This window comes from Brachyhypopomus gauderio, chromosome 15 (genome assembly GCF_052324685.1).
Source record: "Brachyhypopomus gauderio isolate BG-103 chromosome 15, BGAUD_0.2, whole genome shotgun sequence".
Classification (NCBI taxonomy): Eukaryota; Metazoa; Chordata; class Actinopteri; order Gymnotiformes; family Hypopomidae; genus Brachyhypopomus; species Brachyhypopomus gauderio.
In genome coordinates, this window is record NC_135225.1 from 4981423 (window position 1) to 5005006 (window position 23584).

At 47.2% G+C, this 23584-nt stretch overlaps 1 protein-coding gene across 4 annotated transcripts; it reads right to left on the reverse strand.

The window, feature by feature from the left end:
* Positions 1–456: 456 nt before the first annotated feature.
* On the reverse strand, positions 457–23584 carry crtac1b (cartilage acidic protein 1b). Of its 4 annotated transcripts, none has more exons than XM_076975440.1 (15): positions 23447–23584; positions 20089–20288; positions 14489–14685; positions 14219–14355; positions 11705–11861; positions 10573–10707; positions 10283–10428; positions 7705–7841; positions 6881–6963; positions 6097–6197; positions 5200–5368; positions 2897–3042; positions 2730–2772; positions 2440–2583; positions 457–2087 (listed from the first exon to the last, which is right to left on the reverse strand). In XM_076975440.1, the coding sequence occupies exons 2-15, from the start codon at positions 20280–20282 to the stop codon at positions 1972–1974; spliced, it is 1905 nt and encodes a 634-aa protein (XP_076831555.1). In that variant the 5' UTR covers positions 20283–20288; positions 23447–23584; the 3' UTR covers positions 457–1971. The 4 variants fall into 4 exon arrangements, with proteins under 4 accessions (XP_076831555.1, XP_076831554.1, XP_076831553.1 ...); XM_076975439.1 differs by having other exon boundaries at positions 20089–20291; positions 23447–23574; XM_076975438.1 differs by lacking the exon at positions 23447–23584 and adding an exon at positions 21141–21684 and having other exon boundaries at positions 20089–20291.

Genomic DNA, 23584 nt, shown 5'->3' on the forward strand with positions numbered 1-23584 from the left:
GAAGACAAAATATATTTGTCACATGTACAGGCTATATCATTTCCAACAGATTTAAATGTCTCTAGCATCGATATTTAACTCATTATTAACCAAAGCACAACCAAACACCTGAGGATTTGTGTTTAAACAGAAGTGATTTTCATGCTACTGAAGTTATTCTAATGAACTCCATAAGCATATTTGTGTTTGCATCCTCCCCATGGAGACAAGATGAAAAAGATCATCATTTCAACTCATCTACCTTCTGTTCTTCTTTATTTAGGATTAAATGGGACCAAAACAGGTCATATGTTTGGATTTTTGCAGTATTTCATTGTAGTCTTAAGAGGACTGGTAGAATTTATACTGTATATATATATATATATATATATATATATATATATATATATATATATATATATATATATATATATATATGTATATACATTTCATGAGACAGCAGGGCCACAAGAGATATCTGTGACACATATGTTAAGTATAAATAAATAATAAAATATAAAATCCTAATGTTTCTTCTGAGAACATACATGTTTCCATACTGCGGCAATATTGTCCCCATAAAGGCTCAAGTGGGCTGCCAGTGTTGATCCTATATTGATCTTAAAACTGATTCAACTTGGATTTGACAGAATTAAAAAGCTGTAATCTGAGCAATATAGTTTTGAGTTGGCTTGACTACTATATTAGTAATCAGATTTCTTCACAGGTTACATGATTTACTGCATCCTGTGTTTGAACATTACGTCTCTCCTACACTGGCATTTAGGATACATGTAGAGGAATATCTGAGGTGATACACTCCTAACAAACTGTAGTGACTGATGACAGTGAAGATGCTCACCTCGACTTTAGCTGATAGCAGTGATTTTGTTGTGTATTGAGTACAGGTCAGAGCTGAGTTTGGACGGAGTGGAAATAACACTCATATCGGTGTTAAGGACAGCAACCTTGGCGGAGGGCAAACACTGGACACACGGTTCTCTTCTTCAACACTTTCTCAACGCTTCCCATTCTGAGGCTGAAGAAGCCGTATCCCCTGAATTCTGGGCACAGCCAGCATGTGATAAGCATACTAGAGCAGCACCATGGCCATGACCACTTTCTACACACACACACACACACACACACACACACACACACACACACACACACACACACACACACACACACACACACACACACACACACACACTGTTCAAGGGCAGCATGTTTGTAGGTTCCTTCTGAGTCCTCCACACTCTGTCTCTGCTCTTAGGGCCTGGAGACACTTTACAAGCACAATAAGTCTGTGAGAAGTGACGTATTAAAAGAAAAGGTGTCCAATTCAGCCGGTTCAATAAAATAAAGCAGATGATTTACAAGGGCAAATAACATGATTCCAGTTTCTATTTAATGGAGTTGGCACACCAACATGGATGTGCACATGGTTTTGATAGAGCCACCACTGGAGACGTGTCTATACGATCACCCATAGAATAGTTATTGATCCATTTTATTTCATATCAAACTGAGAACAACCTGAAGCGTATTGCTCAAGAATGACATGTGGGTTTGGGCATATTTGCGTATCATCATTGTGAAATTGACTGTACCCAGGCCTTCTCATAAAAGGATATGTCATGTGACTGAGGGCAACTGAGGAACTGTCTGCTCCACAGTTGGCAAGAGGTCGTCTTCCCCCTCCATGCAAAGCCTTGGAGGAACTTCTCGCATCTGAAGTTTCTTGGCCTGGCACGGGCGATTCTTCATTTCTTTTTTTTCTTTTAAATACGGATGTCCTGTAGCTTGCGGCAGGCATGCTCAGCGTCTACACTACAGGTTTGTGAGGGATGGAGGCTGAAAATAAGACACGGCGGGAGCCACTGTGGGTGTGAGGAGTCCAGAGAGAGTTCACCGTACAGTGGGCTCCCGGCACGTGGGAGGGGGAGCGCGACAGAGCGAGTCGGAGAGGGCGGGAAGGCAGCCGGCCAATCAGGCCCGCAGACAGGCAGCAAGCACGGCCAGCGCGGTTAGAGACAGCGGCCACAGGTGAGAGGCCCACAGTTTGAAGGCAGACGACCTGTTTTCCTCGAAGTACGCTACTTGGGCTGCAAACAGAAAGCACAGAGAAAAGAGGAAAGCCAGCAACACTGATGTCACTGTGGTTTTAATCTGGTGCAGTTTATTCACTGTGGTTTAATCCAGAATATCTGAAAACGTGAGAAAAACCACAGGACAGGGAGAGGACAGGGAATGCTCAAAACAACCATGAGGCAGGAGCGGACATGCACATTTTGGGAGAGTCATGGGAAGTGATTATTTGGACATAAATGTGCTGGTGACTTGGTCCAAAAAGCAATGCAGGTTATGAAAGCTGAAAGCAACATGACAGCTGGGAGTTTTCTTTTGCTTTCTGGGTACAGCTGCCCCGTCACCCCGGGAGTCCAGGCCTTTACTCACCCACACAGGCCGTGCCTTCATCATTGGGCTCAAACCCCTGGTTACATCTCTTGTTTGCGCGGCACTTAAAACGCCCGTAGGTGTTGATGCACACTGGACGCTCGGGGGGACAGACGGAGGGGAACTGTGTACACTCGTCCTGGTCTGGGGACGCAGCAGAATAAGGAATTGGACAACAGGGCCAGAAGATTCAGAAAAGTGTTTACTGATCATGCACCTGATACCACAGTGTGTCGGAGGGTAACAAGACAGTGGCAGAACAATGATTGTTACGGAAGTTTCAGTCTTACCAGAGCAGCGGCCATGTTCGTTAACAATAAATCCATGTCCACACTGTGGGAGAATAAAAGCTCTTGTTAAGTGCTGTTCTGACATGTTATTTTGTACTTTAGCACCATGTGTGCCTGGTGTTTGACCTTGAGGGCAGACTGAGTGAGAGAATATCGATTGCCTTCACCTCAATCTCCACTGCTGGTGTTGCTTCTTCCTCAGTTTTTGGATAGTGGATCTCCATGACCGTGTTCATGTCACTGAGCTCCAGCGGCCGAGCCACAGAACGTCCGTCGGGCCAGTAGACCTCCACATTGGTGCCCACATCTTTCCCTGTAGGTAAAGTACACACCGAGGATGAAGAAAAAATTAAAAAAGCTTCTCAGCACTTTGAGAACAGTCTGCCTTTGTAACTTCCCCTCAGGGCCAGGAGACACAATGAATGATTTCTTCTCTTCACGCACGGCTCTCGGTGGAAAAAAAAAAAAATTCCACTCAGGAGAAAAGGCCTCCCAAGAAGTTCACCGGCAGAAGCCAGGTCGGAGCGGGCTGGGGTTTGGCACCAGGGCTGCAGGCTCTTAACAAATGCGCAAGAATGTGTTCAGCAGCAGGCTGTACACGGCACCGTGAGCACGGCACCGTGAGCACGGCACCGTGAGCACGCCGAGGCCTGAACTTGTCTCAGATGCTGCTTCAGCCTCACCTGATACATTGAGAGAAGGTCTCTCATGAGTAGCAGCGTACGAAAGAGAATCCCGGGTCTGAGCGTTACTGGCATAGCATGTGATGCCAAGTCGTCATTCTGCAGAGGCGCTCGGCCACCAGGTGAGATCGGGGGCCGTCGTGCTGCACGTTAGAGACGAACACGTGTCCACCATGACTCATCCGCAGGAATGAGATGTAGTCATCCAACCGTGGAGTAGATTTCTGAAACGGTTTGCCGTATTCCTGCATGTCACGGTCCATTCTCTCCGCACGCCTCCTAGACTGTTTCTGTCTGGCAAGACATGGCTGCCAATGCCCCCCAACAGTGGTTGGATAGCTGGTGCGGCAGTTGGCATGGCAACGTCTGAGACCTTGGCATCACGCGGCGCAGAGACCGTCCAAAAGAAACAAACCCAGCAGAAGAGGGATGCAGAACTTCAAAGGGCCCGAGATGAGAAAGACGGCGGTGGGGGAGGGGAGCTCGGCGGACCTGCCGGCTGCAGACGGTTCCCCCACCATTCCTCTCGTTAGTCAGGCGTGGAGAGAGGCTTTGAGGCTTTAATTAAAGCAACGTTTCTTAGGTAAACAGATCCGCTGGGCCTGCCGCCAGGTTTCAGCGTGCCTGGACAGGTGGCCCTCGGGAGGGACGACATTTCACCTTTATCAGCTAGGGAGGACACTGGGGGCCAGGAGGACTAACCTGCCCATGACCATAGATGATAAATGATCATAGATGATAATACACATTTACACATATGCACACGATACATTTAGTTCCTTCAGCTTTTGTCTGGGAAAGGGAGCTCAGAAATCAGTGATGAGTCAGAGAAGATGATTCCACAGAGAACATTCAGAGAACAGAGGAAGTATGTAAAACTGACATTTCCTGTGTGTTGTAGCTAACAATCAAGCATTCTTGCTTGTCCAAGAACGTGGATTAGCAGTCCATTTCTGAGGTCTCTTGGAGTGAATTACCATTGACTTTAACTCTGTCCATAAGCATTCTGGCATACGTGTACATATCTGGCTGTACCCGTGGACACGTACGCGCATACTTGCAGGTCCGTAGGGTGTGTGTGTGTCCGTGGATGGAGAGCGTTTTGGGGATTTGTGCTGGGGCTCTCAGCCAGCCACGCAGCACTGCCACAAATCTCCCACACAGCTCCCAGACGAGCCGCGTGTGTAAGCAACCCGAGCGGAGGGAGCACGTAAGGCCGGCCACGGCACCTGTGCCCCGCCCGTCCGCACCGCCACTGACCTTCAGCCTGGGGAGGCTCTCGGAGCGCCCCCGCCCCCGCAGAGCAGCTTGGGTTACCCCTCCGTGAGCACGCGTGACCCAAACGGACCCCCCACCCAGCAAGGGTTGCATCAGAGTGAGAATCAGCATAGAGCATGCTCGCTTCCCTTGGGGGGGCTGACCCTTACATCTGCTACATGAGAGCAAGGGTTGCCATGACTAACCGCATAGCTGTTAGACATATTTTGCCAAGAGCCTCATGATTTGTGTTAATTAGTATTAGAATAGCGTATTATCTCTGTTTCGTACGTTTTCTTTAAGCAAGTTTTTTCATGCGACATGAATTTCCTTTCGAAGCAGTAAAACTAAAATAGACTCACTAAAATATGAAGGCAGCTTTTTCTTTCTAAATTAAGCCAAAACATTTTGATTTTCAATTCTTTGAATCTCAGCCATTGGGATTCAACACTATTGGGAAACAGAAACTGTAGAGGATGTTTGTAAGCCAGGAATTTATAAACCAGATGGTTTAAGCATACAACACTGACCCAGCCCGAAGTGTGCTACTGGTTCCATCTCACACAGGTATCCAGAGCCCCCGTCGATAATACGTGTGTGAACACCATTTCTTTTAGTGTAAACCACCACTTTGGCCCCCCGTGCAAAAGCGCCGAACTGGGTGCGTGGAATAACACGTAGCCATCTGTTAGACGCACCCTGGAAAGAGACGGCAACAGCATGAGAAGGGCAGACATCAAGGACAATAATCCAATTCACATCCTAACTACCTAAATACACGTTAACTACCTAAATACACGTTAACTACCTAAATACACTTTAACTACATAAATACACTTTAGCTGGACATGCTAGCTTTATCTGACCAACAACGATTTAACTAATAATACCTAATCTGGCTTAGAAAAATCAGCATAATCTGCATGAGCTGCAAGAAATAATGATGTGAAGTGAAAAAATGCTTTTGAACCCCCGAGTCCACCACCACCACCAACCCCATCACCCCACCACCACCATCACCCCACCACCACCACCACCACCACCAACCCCATCACCCCACCACCACCATCACCACCACCACCATCACCATCACCACCATCACCCCACCACCACCACCACCACCATCACCCCACCACCAACCCCATCACCCCACCACCACCACCACCACCACCAACCCCATCACCCCACCACCACCATCACCCCACCACCATCACCCCACCACCATCACCACCATCACCCCACCACCATCACCACCACCACCACCAACCCCATCACCCCACCACCACCATCACCCCACCACCACCATCACCCCACCACCATCACCACCACCATCACCACCACCACCACCACCACCACCAACAACCCCATCACCACCACCATCACCACCACCACCATCCCCAGAGCTGCAGCCGTTCGGCGGTCCTCACCTGGCTGACGCGGTACACTGAGATGGGTTGGGCTGCACTCTCCCCATGCGTCACCAGCAGATCCAGCTGGCCATCACCATCCAAGTCAGTCACGGCAGCTCCTGCAAGATATATGACAAAACAGCCGGGGCAGACACAGATGACACAGGTCTCTGTGCATTTCTTCATTTTTGACATTCTTAACATGCTAAATCAGAAGGGCAGTAATGTACTATGTGGCCTGAATTATTCATGTAAATGAATATTTTACAGTTTTATGGCAGGTAGTTCCCCTGTTTAAAATACACAGACAGAAATGATGGGAGATGTAAGATCAATCATTCATGCCGATACACTGAGATTCATCATAGCCTAATTAATGAAGAAATCTTTCATTCGAACCTTAAATTAACACAATGACCTGACACTAAATTGTGATGATTCACTTGCTGCTGATTAACTGCTTAGCCCAACTACAGTCACACTGCATGGCTATGACCTGAAGGGTTGTACCACACCACAGTGGATCTCTGTCGCCACCCAGTGGTAAAGGGATGACATGCATCTGTGCTGGGATAGATGCTCATAGATGAATCTATACTGTACACTGAACATCTTATATCTTACACCAATCCTCTCTAAATTTATGTTAATGTTACTAAACATCTCTAAGAGCCCAGGAGAAACCAAATAATGAGGTAGTGTAAAAAAAGAAAAAAAATCTTCAGTAGTACTTAGCAAAATGTAATCATGAAGGCAGCAGTCGGAGGTGTGTGCAGGGGGGTGGGGGGGGGGGGGGTTATACCTGTTCCCCTGCCCTCAGGTTCCGATGCCTCCCCAACGTTCAACTCCTCTATGTGGGGGTCTCCATGTTCTCGCCGAGACACCCTGCAAGAGTGCTAAGTAATTACATGCCCTGCCCTGCCCCCCCCCCCCCACCACAAAGCCACAGCTGTCATACACCCCCCACCCCCCATGATGCACATTAAATTCTACCCTTACTTAAAGTTTTTGGTTGCACAACTAGTCTCACTGGGTGTATTCCTTTACAGACCTATGCTGATTCATGCTGAATTGTCAGTCTGACAGTATGCCAGACAGCTTTTTTCTGTAATTAAATCAAGTCAGTGGTTTAGGAGCTAGGGAAGGTCTAAGGAAGCTAGGGAAGGTCTAGAGGAGCTAAGGAAGGCCTAGGGAAGCTAGGGAAGGTCTATGGAGGCTAAGGAAGGTCTATGGAAGCTAAGGAAGGTCTAGGGAAGGTCTATGTAAGCTAAGGAAGGTCAGTCAACAGAGCCTCTCTAGGCATGTGAGAAACAAAAGTTCTCTGGTCCAGTCCAGACTAGGTCGAGTACCGAGCCGAGACGAGGCTGCAGGCCTGGAGCCTGGGCATGGGGGATTCCTCACGGGCGGCCCGGCGGGTCAGCACTGGCTCTGGCCTGAACGCTTTTTGGCTGACAGGCCTGTGGCTTTGCCCATAAACCCATAGCAAGGCAGAATGCCTCCATTTCCTGCCATAGATGTTTCTTCTGTTATATAATAGTTTGGCTGAGCTTGCTGTGGTGTCGGTTGATCAGATATGCTGCTGGATAGATATGTGCTCCTTATGGCATCTGGATAACCTCAGTTTACCTAAATAGTCTGTTGGCCGATTTGCCTCTGTACGCGATGTTGTTGAAAAAAACTTCCAGCTCATTGTCATTGTCGAAGTCTGCGACGACGACCGTCCGTACAGGAGACGGCATAGAGAACTTCTGCGTGGCGATGTCCTGAAACAGGCACACAAGGATATCAGCACATCGCAGTCTGCAAAGTTCAACTTTATCACGCTTGTATCAGTTCAGCATGAAAGGAGTAAGAATTAGGCTACAGCAGATATGGGGAAAGGCAGTTCATCAAATCTTTGACAACTGTAGGGGGGGGAAAAGGGCAACAAAATATATAATACATGCACCGCTACGACTCTAGTGCAGCCGGATAAGTAAATAACTGATGTGTGATGTCATCACTAAGTGCGTGTGTGACACAAGGGGCAAAGATGCCGATAAATCATCGGGCCCAAAGATCCAGCCGAGTCAGGAAGTGAGAGCACGAGGTAGTAACTGATATCGCCACGCATCAGTAGCACAGCAATAAGTCCAGGAAGAGTTATAGTGCAGCCCTGCAGTTGCCCAGGTATTTACCCCTCATTTTAATTATAAGGCTCATAAAGTCTGCTCAAGGAGTCCCACGGAGTGACTTTGTCCCGCCCAGGTGAAGGAGAGACGTTGGACAGCTTTGGACAAGTCTCACGGTCTCACAAGGAGAGGGAAAGGACGAGAGGGAACTAGAAGTGAACCCGTCCTAGCATCCTAGCATCTGGTCCTCACACTCCCAAACACCGCCTAGAGTATTAAACTGTCATACATCTTTCGATGATTCTGTGATTTATTATGTGCTATCTGGAATTAGCATCCCTTAAAACAAGCTTTGTGCACCAAATATATTCCTGAGCTCAGTCAAAAGCTGTGTTGAATGTGAGACGTTGGCACGCACTGGCCAAATAAACCCATATCTAAGTGGAACGTGGGAGTTCAGCTTTAATTAGCATTTTAACAAAGCGCTAGAACATCTTAATTACAAATGACAGAGTTCAGGGGAGCCAACAGTGTGAACAAGTGCTCCCACAGGACATTAACTCAGCCCCTGACACACATAAAGCCTCTCCACTCACAGTTATCTGTCTACCCCCTCCCCCCAAAAAGACTCCCAGTGACAAAACACTTTTTAAAAATCACACTGGCTTTACACAGACCATACAGTTCCACAGTTCACAGAGGTTTATGACTTAGGTATTTAAAAATGAATTGGCAAGTTAACTATGAGCACTGTGTTTTCAATTATTAATTTTTTTTCAAGTAGCTTGAGCTATGATCTTCATGCACTACAACAGTGGCCATTGATTCTGGCATTAACTCAAATCCTGTCCTGACAGTGGTTGCTTTAGATTTTTTTCCAGGATGATTATGCTGTCTGTTTAGTTTAATAACCTCCCTTAAATATACTGCCATGGAGCACTGCTACAGTGGAAGCATCTGACCACATACAGATATGCAGCATGCAAGAATGGAAGTGTCTGCAAATAGCATCATTTACCACACGACTAAGTAGATTCTATCACATTTCTGAAATAGGCTTCTAAGTCTTTCAGACATAGATCAAGCCTGATCCTGCACTAAAAATGTAACAAGAGGAACTTAGTATAATTGAACATACGTCTGTTTAATGGACCCTAGGGGCCAAGTTTAATATATATTTGCAAAACTAACCCTACATGTCTTTAATTACAGTCTACCGTATTTGAATATTGAATGAGTCAGATGTAATCAGGCGTGCCTGTGATTGGATCGGTAATTGCACTGTGGTCATAGTCAAAGCTTCCATGCCAACTGTGTGTGTGCATGGGGAGAGACCCTCACACACACATCAGCACTTTCCCCCCCAGCTTATGTCTCATCAGCTCTGGACCAATCTACCAAGTAATCAGTAAGGACCATAAAAGGAAGCAGAGCATCAGTAGATCCCTGGAGCGTTTGCTATGGTGAACCGCTCACTGCTCAGTGGGATGAAGGACACAAAGAGGAAGAGGAAGACCAGAGCTGCAAGAGCGTCTGTCAGCGTGTGCTGAGAAGATTTGGTGAATAGGCAAGAACTTTATATCAATCGGACATCAATTAGTACACATGAGGAAATAAACTGACACTGAGTAGAGATTAAATCTCTGGGTTAGAAGATTTAATCTTTAATCTTGTCAAAAGTACATCAGCAGTCAAAACATTGTATGTCGCTGCAAGGTAAATGTTACGCTACCACAACTTTCCAGATAAGAGTCAAGAGTCAAGAGTTCTGTTGGCTTTTACCCAAGAGACACAAAGTTATTATCAAGAATCACAGCAACTTGCAAGACAGGCTTTGATACTGCAACATCACTGAACCTTAGAGCACCACGACCCAATCAAACCAAAGAGTAACTACATGTAACCTAAAGCAGCTTTGCTATTTGAACTACTCCTGGAGCCTTAGCAATAAATTTAGCCCTCAGGGATGGCTAGAACAGCATCAACTTTGAACTTACCGCAAATAACAGAATAAGTAAAAAGACCTTCAGAATAATAGCTTATATATCATTGTTAAGGCAAATGACAACCGATACAGACGTCAACAAACCCACCTTGAATCTTTGTTTACGGTTATTGTTTAGCTGCAAGAACAGCCTATGGGGCCCATTCCAGTTGCCGTACACGATGTCCGTCCTGCCGTCCCGATTGAAGTCTGCGAGTGCTACACCGCGTCCATGCTGCATTGGGTCCTCAACCCCTAGAAGAAGCATGCACCGCCCTTTAGAAATATGCCGACAGCTCGCGCACGTATGAGAATGCAGGCTTTATGTTGGAGACGTGTCGGCACGCATACGGGTGAGGAGGAGGAAGGACTCTTCCTCTGACCGCCATCACTGCTCACCGGCCTGCGACGCCACATCTGTGAACGTCCCGTCCCCGTTGTTGCGGAACAGGAAGTTGGCGCTGTACTCGTTGTCGCAGAAGATGTCGGGGAGGGTTTTGCTGAGGATGGGCCCCACCACGACCCCGCGTCCCCCTACAGCACAGAGCGGAGGCCATCAGCGTACGCCGTGCACAGACCACTGTCTTTACGCCTCATTTACCTGCGCAGGCACGCCGCTGTTTCTGCTGACACCGATACTGCAGGCCCACAATCACATTACAGAGAGCACGAGCACACGAGGTTAGCCAGCACCACGAGAGCCGGGCCTGCACCGCCCTGTCTGCAGTGCTACAGCAGCACAGAGGCTGGGTGGAGGTTGTGTACGCCTAGATTACTCTTAGTTTAGTGTGAGCTGTACCTTTCTTAATGATTCTTCTGAAACAAGACAAAGATAATTTGTAATCACCTGCTCATATGATGCTGTGCTAAGTGCTTTTTTTGCAAAGAATTTGCAGTCTGCACCTCTGCAAATCACAAGCGAATATTTGTATTCTCACTCAACAAAAAAAAGGGCACTTGAACTATGACCCTGTCCAAATCGCCCACTGTTCCTCTGCTGGGACTTGCAGGGCTATAACCTCCATGACCTTGTTTTAGCACCACTCTTGTTCTCTTTGCCTCAGTGCCTTTCACAAGTGTGCTCGCACTGAAACTCACCAGGACAGGAGACCAAAGCCCACTTCACAGTCTACAATGATGAATGGAATGTTTGGCCCATTGAACAAGTCCGGTGTGACGTACGGCGCCGTCGTCCTCCAGCCTCCCCGTGACTTTCAGGACGGGAAAAGCGCTGAGTGAGCCAAACGAAGGCGCTCACCTGCAGCACCGCTGCCTCCCGGACATCCTGCTGTTCGGGCTGCTTTAACCGATAAACACTGGCCATAACTCAGCGACTCGGGCTTGATATGAGCGCTGGGTTCTGGTGTAAATCAGCGGCAGGGGGAAAAGCTCAGTGTGCCTTCAGCTAACTGCTTGTAGAGGATTTCCAGTAATTAATGACCCTCGCCTCCACATGCACACACACACACACACACACACACACACACACACACACACACACACACACGTATACACGTACACACACGCAGACCTGTAAATTTATTAACCCCGGCCTGCTCGGCCACGTTGCTCAGGGCGATGACCCCTTTAGACAGGTCGCTGGCACTCTCGTCCATTTCGATCAGGGCGTGTGGGCCGACGGTGCCACTGGCGTAGTTGGCGATGTAGATGGCGTAGCGTCCCGTTCCCTGTGACGAACAACCACATGCAGAGACGATGAGGAAGCTGATCTGTACAGACCAGAATGCAGAATATATGAATTCAGCACAAGAGCTTTTCCAAAGATTATTTACTGTGCATATACCGTCTTAAGAGATTTCTGTTCCAAAAAACAGAACACATGCTATTATCAAGCTCAGCAGGTTCATATGTATCTCCAGACGCTAACTACCATCTCCCTGGATTCCACTGTCTTCAGCTCTTTTAGTTTTGGGACCCCCTCCCTGTCCTTTCCCTGGTCTCTCCAGCACCCACCCCGTGGATATTAATTTCACACCCCATTATCAGAGTCCCTATGGGCAGGAACTCAGTGAAGGAGCAACCTAAATGAACTTACACACACAATTTCAACAAAGGCTTCCACAATCCCTGCGTCTCCACACCAGGGAAATGATGAAAGAAATAAATATATGCACAAGTATATAAATACCACTACCTGCCCCCATACAGCCCTAATGGGGCATGAGAATGTAAATGTCAAAACATTAAACTACTCCCCGCACTCGCCACAACGTCAACTCAGGTCGAGAAAACGGCAAAGGGAAGTGGGTTAAAAGAAAATGTTATGCGTTCTATATACTACAGACCTATAGATTTCATTTCCACATAGCCGTCTTTCTTGTATTTTCTTTTGTTTTTCATATATCACCTAAGAAGAGAAAATGGAGCTAGATAGAGTGGGAGACGATTCCCCTCCACACTGTCGTGCTAAAGTGTACCATAACCACATTTGTGACCGAGTTCCTTAAGTGATGCAGTCCAGTGGTCTGAAGGGTTCTCTCCATCTCCCAGAGGCCAAGAAAGGAACGTGTACTTTTCACCTCTGTACTTTATTACATTGCCATTAAGCCTAAAAAAGCAATCAGTCTGCAATTTAAATGCGAATACTTTGCTGTAATGTGTCCTGCTGCTTTTGGGAAGGGATCCAGAGGCAGTCATAAGTGCGGGGGTAATTACCAGGCCATGCAGGGTGGAGTGACTGAGGACCAATCTATTTCCTGTCCAAGGAGCAGGTCAATACATCTCCCTGTCCACCTTTAAGTGACAAATGGCTGCACTTCATTTTCAAGGGGAACCCAATATTTAAAAAAAGCATTTGAATATTAGCTGTCCCTCAGGGTGATATGAATCTATGGATAAACAGATCAAGACCCCTACAAGATTTAGGACATAATATCTCAATCCTTGACAGTTGAGTCCCTGACCTTCCACCACTGTAACTTCTAAGAAAACTTGAGATTAAAATCAAATGAGATTAAAGGTCTCCACAAATTCATTAGAAGTTAATTAAAATTTCCCAGAGAGTCTTTGGCCAGTCTATGCTGCTAACAAATTATACAGTATTTGTGTGTGTGTGTGTGTGTGTGTGTGTATGTGTGTGTGTGTGTGTGTGTGTGCGTGTGCGTAGACTGAACACATTTATGTTTAGTTTCACTTTAACACCATTTTCCCACGGTACTAAATCTCATGTGCAGGGCTGTGAAACAGCGTCTTCTTATTGCCCAGTCAAATGAAGCTGCAGTCAAAAAAATCTATTTCAATCCCTCGCCTGCTGCTCCACAGGATAAGTGGACATCGTTCACTGCTGACTGCAGTGCAGAACAGTTGGGGAGCAGCAATGTGCTGTTCAGCCTATTGTATTCTGGCTATCATGCAGATCATTTATATGATAAGCAATCTATCAAATGTCCTGTGATTAGCTGTAGATTATATGGACCAGCAGAAGCTGGCATGTGCAGTTCTGATAATGTACCTGCACAGATGTAAATTAGGGCAGTATCTGTCTCTCTGAATGTGTCCTAAAACATATTAAAAGTCCTTTTCTAATTATCGTGCAATGTGATGCACTGTCATGGACAAACATGGTGCTCTGCAAAGGTCCAGTCAGGGCGATTTGCTAGCAGAGGCGTGACTCAGAGGACACGTGAGTTATAGCACATGAAGCCAGCGAGCTCCTGTGGGTGAAACATGAAGACAGTAATGGAGTGTAAAATGTCACCAAACAATATGCAGAATTTGCACTCTCTCAGAGGTAAACAACCTAGCACCTGGCCATTTCCCAAGTCAGTTTCACAGCGATATACACAATGGGCTCCTACACACCAGCTGTGTTCTCAATCAGAGAGTCTTAAATGAGAAATAAGGTTTAGTTTTTTTTTTTTAAGTATCCATTCAAGCAGCATTCGGTGGAGCTAAAATCTAAAGTTTTTCTCGTCTGCTGCTCCTGCTAAGAGCTTTCCTGGTTTCCACGGAAGCTGATCAGCAAGGGAGAATAACTGGCCATCTGAGAGGGTCAATCAGAGGTATCAGGTGAGGCACCATTTACCTTTCGGTCCACACAAGCTACTGATCGACCCGCCATGCGATTGGCAACGTCTCTGTGTTCATTTATCTCATCAGTCAGGAGGTCCTCAAAGCGTCCGTTGCGAAACTTGAAGAGCTTATCGGTGTAAGTTGCTCGACCTGATCGAGGGAAGAGTATATCGAGACACGGATAAAGACATTTATCTTGAAGTACAGTGCAAATCAAACCTTGTGCATTATTTTTTATTTCTATCCTTGCCTTTAGATTTATAAATGAGAGCCTGAGAAATACCTGAGAAAGCGTTATTGGTGTTGAGAATGTAGATTTCTTCGGTGCCATCACCATCTATGTCGCATGCCGTGACTCCGATTGCGTTGCCCTGCCGATCTCTGAGCGCGTAGAACGGGGAGCTGCGTTTGTCTACTGCAATGTTCTTTAACTTTTGATCTGCCTTATCATACTTCAGCACCAAGTTTGGCCCATTGTACCTGCGGGGGTGGAAACGTTATTCATTATTATATTCATAATGTTTCTATTAATGATCACACAAACATCCTAAGTAAAGTAGTTGTAGGCCTATATACGCTGTTTTATTGTGGTACTACATAGTGTACTTACAAACATTAACAGTGTCTCTAACTTAATTTGCATTCACCTGACAACTGGAAGATGCAGGTGCACCTCCAGCCTTCTCCCTGTCAGTACAGCAGGCTTTTAAAACCAAGGTCCCATAATAACCAGCTGCAGTTTCCCTGACAACACCACAATGGATCACTGTGCAATCAAAAATTGCCTTCCACTGCTATTTAATCATACCAAACTCTCAAAGCAAACCTCATAAACAATAATGATGGGGTTTCCTGTGGCCTTGTCCTGAACCCACGGTGCCTCGTGAGAACAGCTAAAGCCTCAGGGTTCTGTTACCCCCACTGTGAGCATGCTAGACACCAAATGAAGACAGAAATATCCAATTACCTCCATTTTCATCAACAGATCCACTAAACTCCAAATTACAATATACATTTCTCCCCATAATCTCTGTAAATCTGAAATCGGAGTTTGGACTAAACTAAACTCCTGGCAGGTATATTAAATTTACATGTAATAGTAATTCAAATGAAATGTAATTAAAGACAGATGTAAAATATCTATTTTATGGATCAAAAACCAAATAGATCTTTTATTTATTTATTCATTTGTTTTATTGTTTTGCGGCTAACATCTGTGCATGCATATTTTGTCAGGACCGAAAAACAAACTCCTGTTGTTTTTGTGCATTTGTTCTGTTTGATTGGTTTTTGAATGCTTTCCACAGATTACGTAGCCTACACTGCACACTCACAGCTGGGTGGGATTTTACACGTGACGCTCATTGTACCCCAGTAGAAAAGCACTGCATGCCATAGGACACAACCACTCTGCGTCAGTTACTTCACACTACTCAGAACATACAGCTTCTATTCACACTCTTTTTTCATAATAGATAAGTTAATATAACCTAAATGTGTATTTGTTCTCTTTGTACCTAATAAATAAAAAGTTTGAATAATTATTTTGCAAAATATTGTTCATTAGTCTTAGCCCACAGTGCACAGAACACATAGAGACATTTAAGGCTGATATTCAGTTTCTTATTAAGGAAAGTGACCAGTTTTCATTTGAATAATACCAAAAGTTCAAGTTCTGATAAATAATAATTAAAAACTCGAATATATTTCTTGTCACAAACAATACCGTCTGGCAAATGAGAAAATAAATGTACCGTATATTACGTTTGTATACTAAGTGAACATAATATTGCAGAATGATCTCAATATTACCCAAGTATGATTATAAAATTAATCCAAAAACATGTATATAATGAAATAAATACACATTTAAATTTATCTGAACAGTATGCCCATACAAGAAGACAAGGCTGTCACACTGGAGAGTCACTGCTGAGAAGGGGACCAGACCGTGTTAGGATATTCTGTAGATGGTATTAGAACATGGGCATGGGGGGTGTCACGTGCGGCTACGCCCCCTCTCCTAGCTGTCACTCTGGGTTCCCTCGTGTCTGTGTTCTTGCCCGTTTGTCCCGCCCTGCTCGTTAGTTTTATGAATCCCTCGTTTGTTACCACGCCCCTGTGTCATTGTCATCACCTGTCCCTAGTTTAGTTCTGTGTATAAAAGCCCCTGAGTCTCCCTTGTCCTGTGTCCGGTATTTTGAATTCATTTGTGATCGTGTTTATCCCACCGCTGTTCTCTGTGCCTGACCGTTTCGTGTTTCTCCTGTTTTCCGTGCCCCCTGTCTTGTGATGCCTGTCTTTGCCTGTTTTACGGACTGCCCTCCTGCTATCGACCCTGCCTGGCTTTCGGATGATGATTACGGTATTCCCCTGAATAAATCTCGCTCTTCTCAGCACTTGTGTCCGTCCTCTCGCTCCGTGGCGCGAGCCACGTTACATAATACCGGACCCATCAAGGACACAGCGAGAGAGCGAGACTCTGGTGAGTTCAAACACTGTGAATGGATGTCGGCTGGTTTAATCCGGTTCGACTCTCCGGTATTTCAGTGCGAACAAACTAGAGACAGGAATACCCCTGGCGCTGCGGGTACAAGGAAGTCTCGTCGCCGACCAAAGAAAGCGCAGTCTCTTTCTACTGGCTTTCGCGACGAGACTCCATCTGAGCGCTGTGTGTCTGCCCGGTTTTGCGAACACGACAGGGAAAAACCTCCTGTCGTGCGAGCAGCGGGCAGACGGTCTGAGCGCACAGACAAGTTTTCGCTTAACCCTCGGTTGACTCTCTCTGACCACCGTGAGCTCCCGGCGCCTCAAGGGAGGCGGAGCCGCAGCAGAGAGAGCAACCGAGGAGCTTGTGTGTCTGTGTGTTCTGCCAGGCTCACCCAGGACCCTGAGGAGGAGGACCCACCGCCTCTGACCCTGCCGGCTACTCCACATGACAACCCCAAGTATTTTTTGGGGGGGAGTACGAGCCACGTCAGTATGGCGGTCCCGCCCCCCGATGACGTCAGTGTGGCGGTCCCGCCCCCCGATGACGTCAGTGTGGCGGTCCCGCCCCCCGATGACGTCAGTGTGGCGGTCCCGCCCCCCGATGACGTCAGTGTGGCGGTCCCGCCCCCCGATGACGTCAGTGTGGCGGTCCCGCCCCCCGATGACGTCAGTGTGGCGGTCACGCCCCCCGATGACGTCAGTATGGCGGTCACGCCCCCCGATGACGTCAGCCCGGTGGTTCCGCCCCCCGAGGACGTCAGCCCGGTGGTTCCGCCCCCCGAGGACGTCAGCCCGGTGGTTCCGCCCCCTGAGGACGTCAGCCCGGTGGTTCCGCCCCCTGAGGACGTCAGCCCGGTGGTTCCGCCCCCTGAGGACGTCAGCCCGGTGGTTCCGCCCCCTGAGGACGTCAGCCCGGTGGTTCCGCCCCCTGAGGACGTCAGCCCGGTGGTTCCGCCCCCTGAGGACGTCAGCCCGGTGGTTCCGCCCCCTGAGGACGTCAGCCCGGTGGTTCCGCCCCCTGAGGACGTCAGCCCGGTGGTTCCGCCCCCTGAGGACGTCAGCCCGGTGGTTCCGCCCCCTGAGGACGTCAGCCCGGTGGTTCCGCCCCCTGAGGACGTCAGCCCGGTGGTTCCACCCCCCGAGGACGTCTCATCCACGCCGGTTCCTGTCCCCGCGACCCTGGAGGGGTCGTCCACGCCGGTTCCTGTCCCCGCTGCCCGTCAGCAGTCCACGCCGGTTCCTGTCCCCGCGACCCTGGAGGGGTCGTCCACGCCGGTTCCTGTCCCCGCTGCCCGTCAGCAGTCCACGCCGGTTCCTGTCCCCGCGACCCTGGAGGGGTTGTCCACGCCGGTTCCTGTCCCCGCTGCCCGTCAGCAGTCCACGCCGGTTCCTGTCCCCGCGACCCTGGAGAGGTCGTCCACGCCGGTTCCTGTCCCCGCGACCCTGGAGAGGTCGTCCACGCCGGTTCCTGTCCCCGCGACCCTGGAGAGGTCGTCCACGCCGGCTCCCGTTCCCGCTGCCCGCCAGCGGACCCTGCCTGTCCCCGCTGCCCGCCAGCGGACCCTGCCTGTCCCCGCTGCCCGCCAGCGGACCCTGCCTGTCCCCGCTGCCCGCCAGCGGACCCTGCCTGTCCCCGCTGCCTGTCTGCCGGCTCCAGTTCCCGCTGCCTGTCTGCCGGCTCCTGTTCCCGCTGCCTGCCGCCCGGCCGCACCTGTCGCCCCAGAGACTGTGCTGCCCCCTGTTGGGCATGGACTTGGTGTTCCCCCTGCTCCGCCCTTTGCCTCCTATGTTCCGTTGCCCGTGTTCCCCTTGCTCCCTGGTCCCATCCCTGGTTTTGTTTTGGTCCCTGTCCCCGTGGTTGTGTCTGTCAAGGTCTGTGTTCCTGTTCCCGTGTCTGTTCCCTGTGGTGTCGTCTCTGTCCCTGTCCCCATGTCTGTTCCCCAAGTTGTCACCCACCTTGTGCCTGTGCCTGTCTCCGTTGTTCATGGTGTCTTTGCCTCTGTGTTTGCCTCCGCCTTGTCCCCTGGCCCCACTCCCGTGTCTGTCCCCGGTCCTGTACTGTCCGGCCCTGCTCCTTGCCCTGTCCGGTCTCCATGTGCCCCGTGTACCGCCATGCCCCAGCCCAGCTCCTGGCCCGTCTCTGGTCCCCCTGTCCCTGCCGTGCCCCGGTCTCCGTGCCCTGCTTTCCCCTGGTCTGTTCCTCCGGTCCGTCCCGTGTCTGCTGTCCCTGTCCCTCGCCGTGTTCCGTGGTTCCCTGTCTTGTCCTAGTCTGGTTCCCTGTCCTGTCTGCCCTTGCGTGCCCCGGAGTGGCACGCTTTGAGGGGGGGTTCTGTCACGTGCGGCTACGCCCCCTCTCCTAGCTGTCACTCTGGGTTCCCTCGTGTCTGTGTTCTTGCCCGTTTGTCCCGCCCTGCTCGTTAGTTTTATGAATCCCTCGTTTGTTACCACGCCCCTGTGTCATTGTCATCACCTGTCCCTAGTTTAGTTCTGTGTATAAAAGCCCCTGAGTCTCCCTTGTCCTGTGTCCGGTATTTTGAATTCATTTGTGATCGTGTTTATCCCACCGCTGTTCTCTGTGCCTGACCGTTTCGTGTTTCTCCTGTTTTCCGTGCCCCCTGTCTTGTGATGCCTGTCTTTGCCTGTTTTACGGACTGCCCTCCTGCTATCGACCCTGCCTGGCTTTCGGATGATGATTACGGTATTCCCCTGAATAAATCTCGCTCTTCTCAGCACTTGTGTCCGTCCTCTCGCTCCGTGGCGCGAGCCACGTTACAGGGGGGTGTGGTGTGGGTGGTGCTAATGTGGGTACAGGGTGTGGGAGGTGCTAATGTGAACTGGTCTTGTGACCGGAGGGTCGTGGGTTCGATCCCCAGACCTGAGGCCATGACTGAGGTGCCCCTGAGCAAGGCCCTTAACCCTCAATTGCTCACTTGTATAAAAATGAGATAAAAATGTAAGTCGCTCTGGATAAGGGCGTCTGCCAAATGCCATAAATGTAAATGTAAATGTAAAGATAGGGGGTGGATGTGGTGTGGGTGGTAAAAATGGGGGTAAGGGATTCGGAGGGTGTTAATATGGTCTTTTGATATTGAGTCTAGATTATTTGATATAGCAACAATTAGCTAGAAACCCTCTATGTAGGACTATGTATGACAAGCATCAAAAATAGACCCAAAGCATATTTTTGCATTTCGAGATTTTACAGCTGTATTGTCATTCAATGTGTGCTGTACACAGTTGGTGCAGAAGATTACATTGACTGTGAATATCTTAGACTGTAGTTGAGCAATTTGAGCATTGCTTTATGACATTTCAGAACGTCTAAATATGTACATAACCGCATATCTGTGAATCACTTATGCAATCATTGCAGATATATAACTAAATACTTACCCAGCAACAATTATCTCAAAATCACCATCACCATCCACATCGGTGACGGCCATGCCATAGTTAAGCTGGGTTGGGTTGTTTTCGTAGTCAGGGGGGAGGATGTCCTGAGTGACAGCTGTGAACATGGGCTCTGAGCGCTGAGACCAGGACTCACCCACTGCACCCAGAACAAGCGCCATCATCCACACAGCCATGGTCACCTGCTGAAACCACACATCACGTTAGTGCACAGGTGTGACACCTGCACAGGTGTGACAATTTATAGACTTGTGGGAACTGGGGGGTTCTTTATGTGAGGTAGCCGTCCACTGAAATCCCAAAAGGATTCTTCATTCACATCGAAGTGAGTTGAGAAGAATTTGTTCATAACCAGAAGAAAGGTAAGTATACTTCTATATGTTGTTTTTGTCAATATTACTCAGATAAAATTAAATCAATCATTGGTCTATTTCATGTCTCTGGGCATTATGACCTTCAATTCAGTATGTGCTTAGGATGTCCAACATCAGTGTTGCTTAATTGTTTTCTAGATATAAATACAGTCCAACTTTCTACAACATGCAGTTGTAGCAAGAAATTCTTCATAAATAGATTATTATTAAATAGATTCTGCCAATGTGAAGCATACATTAGGCAATAAATTTGAATTCCTTAAATGATGTGTCACAAGCAATAACCATTATCACTTTAGAAAAGCATCTATTCATTCATCTGAATTTTTTTCCTACCACGTTACTACTACTGATGGTGAATTTTAGCCTACATAGATTTGCCAACACTAGTTAGATCACACCGTACAATACAGTCAAACAAATGATTCTCTGAAAATGTAGTAGCCCAATTGCATCAAAGACAAAAGCATGTTATACAGTACTTTGCACTGAAGTATGTACTATACATAAGAAGAACTACCCCCCCCCACCCCCAGTTTGCTGGATGTAACTTTAGTCTCATCTGTGAGAAAAGCTGAACAAAACACTACAGGAAACTACAAGTATTTCCTACGGCTGGGCTTGAGTCATCAGAAAGGTTTCACTTTAAGAGGCAATTACCTGGTCAACGTTCCAGTTACAGGACCGGAACATAAATCTGAGGTTGAGGACAGGTGAAAGACCGGGTCCAAATTAAGACTTGAGAGTAAAGCCAATCTCACTGCACATGGGACAGACGTCTCAGACAGTAAAATCCATATGTGACAAAGATTCCCAGAATGTCTTGAAATGTCTTAGAGCACTGGAGTCATGTACTTGTGGTAGTGTTTCAAGGTTAGTAGAGGTTTGTAGAAATGAGCAGTGTGAGGTTGTTCAGTGATCAGTCAATAATAGATGTATAAGAACAAAAATCACACTGACTAGATTAGGAGTTCAGTAATGGTCATTTAGGTTAGCTCCCCTAACTCTCCTGTCCTGTCAGCCCATATGAATAGAGCCATGAAGTAACTACAGCAATCAAAAACACTTGAAAATGACAGTACACGCCCCTTAAACACATAAATATGGTCATGCTGAATGCAATATGATCTCCATGACATTGTAATACACAGACAAGCAATGCTGAATTTAAACAGTAAAATGGTCTGTAAACACTATAATGAAAGTCCAGCACTGCAGATGGACCAATTGTGAATTGTTCATGCAGGGAACGAATGAAGAGAAATGGCAAGAGGGAGAACAGAGACGCCATCACTGATGCCTTCAGAGTCAACGTGCAGGCTTTACACGCTGGCAAAATTTATGAAGACGCCACCTTTATTAATACAGTTGACTGTGATAGTCCCCATTCACTTTACTACGTCATGAAAACAACCAGCTGCGGGATCAATGTGATGAACGTGTCCTCCATTTACTAAATAAAAATCATACGACACATTGACACATGTACATGAACCCACTGAAGCAGGACACGTGTATCCCAACAACCCCATTACTGCAGAGGTATACTAGCATCAATCGAAGTCAATAGAGGAACAATGAAAGGTGCTTAATATTAGCATGGACTGACTATGGAAACACTACACAGCAACTAAGGCATATTGAGTGAGAATGTGGGAATCAGTCAGCCTAAAAGAAATGGTAAATGGAAAATGCGTGATATTTTATGTTCTATGCAGTGATGATTCTGATGAATTGTCCCTGAATGATCGTCAGGGACAAATACTGGCGTTACTCTGATTTATTATGGCCCGGGGAGGAGAGGTATTGCCATGGTGTGTTCATGAATAAACAGGGACAATATGTACGCATCTCACTGAAGAAAGAGGTCTGACCAGGAATAACTGGAAGAAATGATTGAGGAAACTTGTCTAACCAGGTGGAATTTGATGCAACTTCAAAGCTGACATAACTATAAGGGAAAGATGTCCAGCCAGTCTCCGGTTTTGACATGCTAGACGTCCACAGGAGACATTTATGATCCTTCTCCCTGCAGCTGCAGACCATGCAAGGCTCAAGTATCTGAAATGTCCCCACGTACTCTATCCAAAGGTCCTAGAAGTTGCATATTTTAGAGACTATGAATTGACTATGTATATAGTGTTATAAGTGTTACTTTTACAGGCTATTTTTAACATTCACAAGTGCATTACTGTCTGGCTTTGCCTCACAAGTTCTGGGACATTTTAATGTAGGTAACTGTCTCCTGAAGAAACCCCCAAAATAGTAATAATTTCACGACTGGTGTCTTAATGTCTAACCACAGATCTACCTGTTTTTGAAAAATGAAGTTACATTTTCATGTGCAGTTTGTTTTCATCTTAAGCAATCTGTCATGCATCCCGTAGAATCTGACAGGACTGCGACAACGACCGGCATCTTCTCTGAACACGAACCGGAGCCACTGTGAAGGACACCGACCGCACGCGCTGAAGGCGAGAAACTCGTGTAAACTTAGAATAGGCGTCAGTTCATTATGGTGCCGCTTCTCTTATGTTATAATAAAACATATTCAATTCATACATAACGAAAGCCTTTCATGAAGCACGCTGTATGGACGCACTACGCATATTACAAATATTACATAATTATATAATTTAAAAATGTACACTTAAGAACGAAAGAACATTTTTAGAGTAAAAAACAATAAGAAACAAACAGAATAAACAGTCGGCGTTTCTTCAAATACTACTTTTAGATTAAGAAAAGTTTTACTTTTTGCCACCGCTACGTGACAGACTGGCACCGGAATATTAATATATAAGATATATATTACACAAATAGTGCTATATAGTAATGTGCACTTAGAGCTTAGAAATCATACGCACGTCAAACAGAAAATTCTCTGTTTGGTGTTCTGATGTTCTGTAAGGTAAACACATCACTGGAGATCAAACAGCATGCACTTGTGAAGTAACGGCACCTACATTTAAAAGACGACAGCGACGGGCAATAAAGATTTTCCTCCACTGTGGTTCTCACTGGATACCCTGTACGTCTCTTGGGTGCTACAGAATACTCCTTTTTCACAACTTCTGGAGAAATTGCTTTAAGAAATCAGTTAG

Coding starts and splice junctions, on each gene's coding strand:
- crtac1b (XM_076975438.1), bottom strand. CDS start 21,173: ATGTTCCGGTCCTGTAACTGGAACGTTGACCAG. Junction 14,686..20,088: donor TTTGAGATAATTGTTGCTGG/GTAAGTATTTAG, acceptor CCACCCCCGCAG/GTACAATGGGCCAAACTTGG. Junction 7,842..10,282: donor ACCGTAAACAAAGATTCAAG/GTGGGTTTGTTG, acceptor TGCCTGTTTCAG/GACATCGCCACGCAGAAGTT.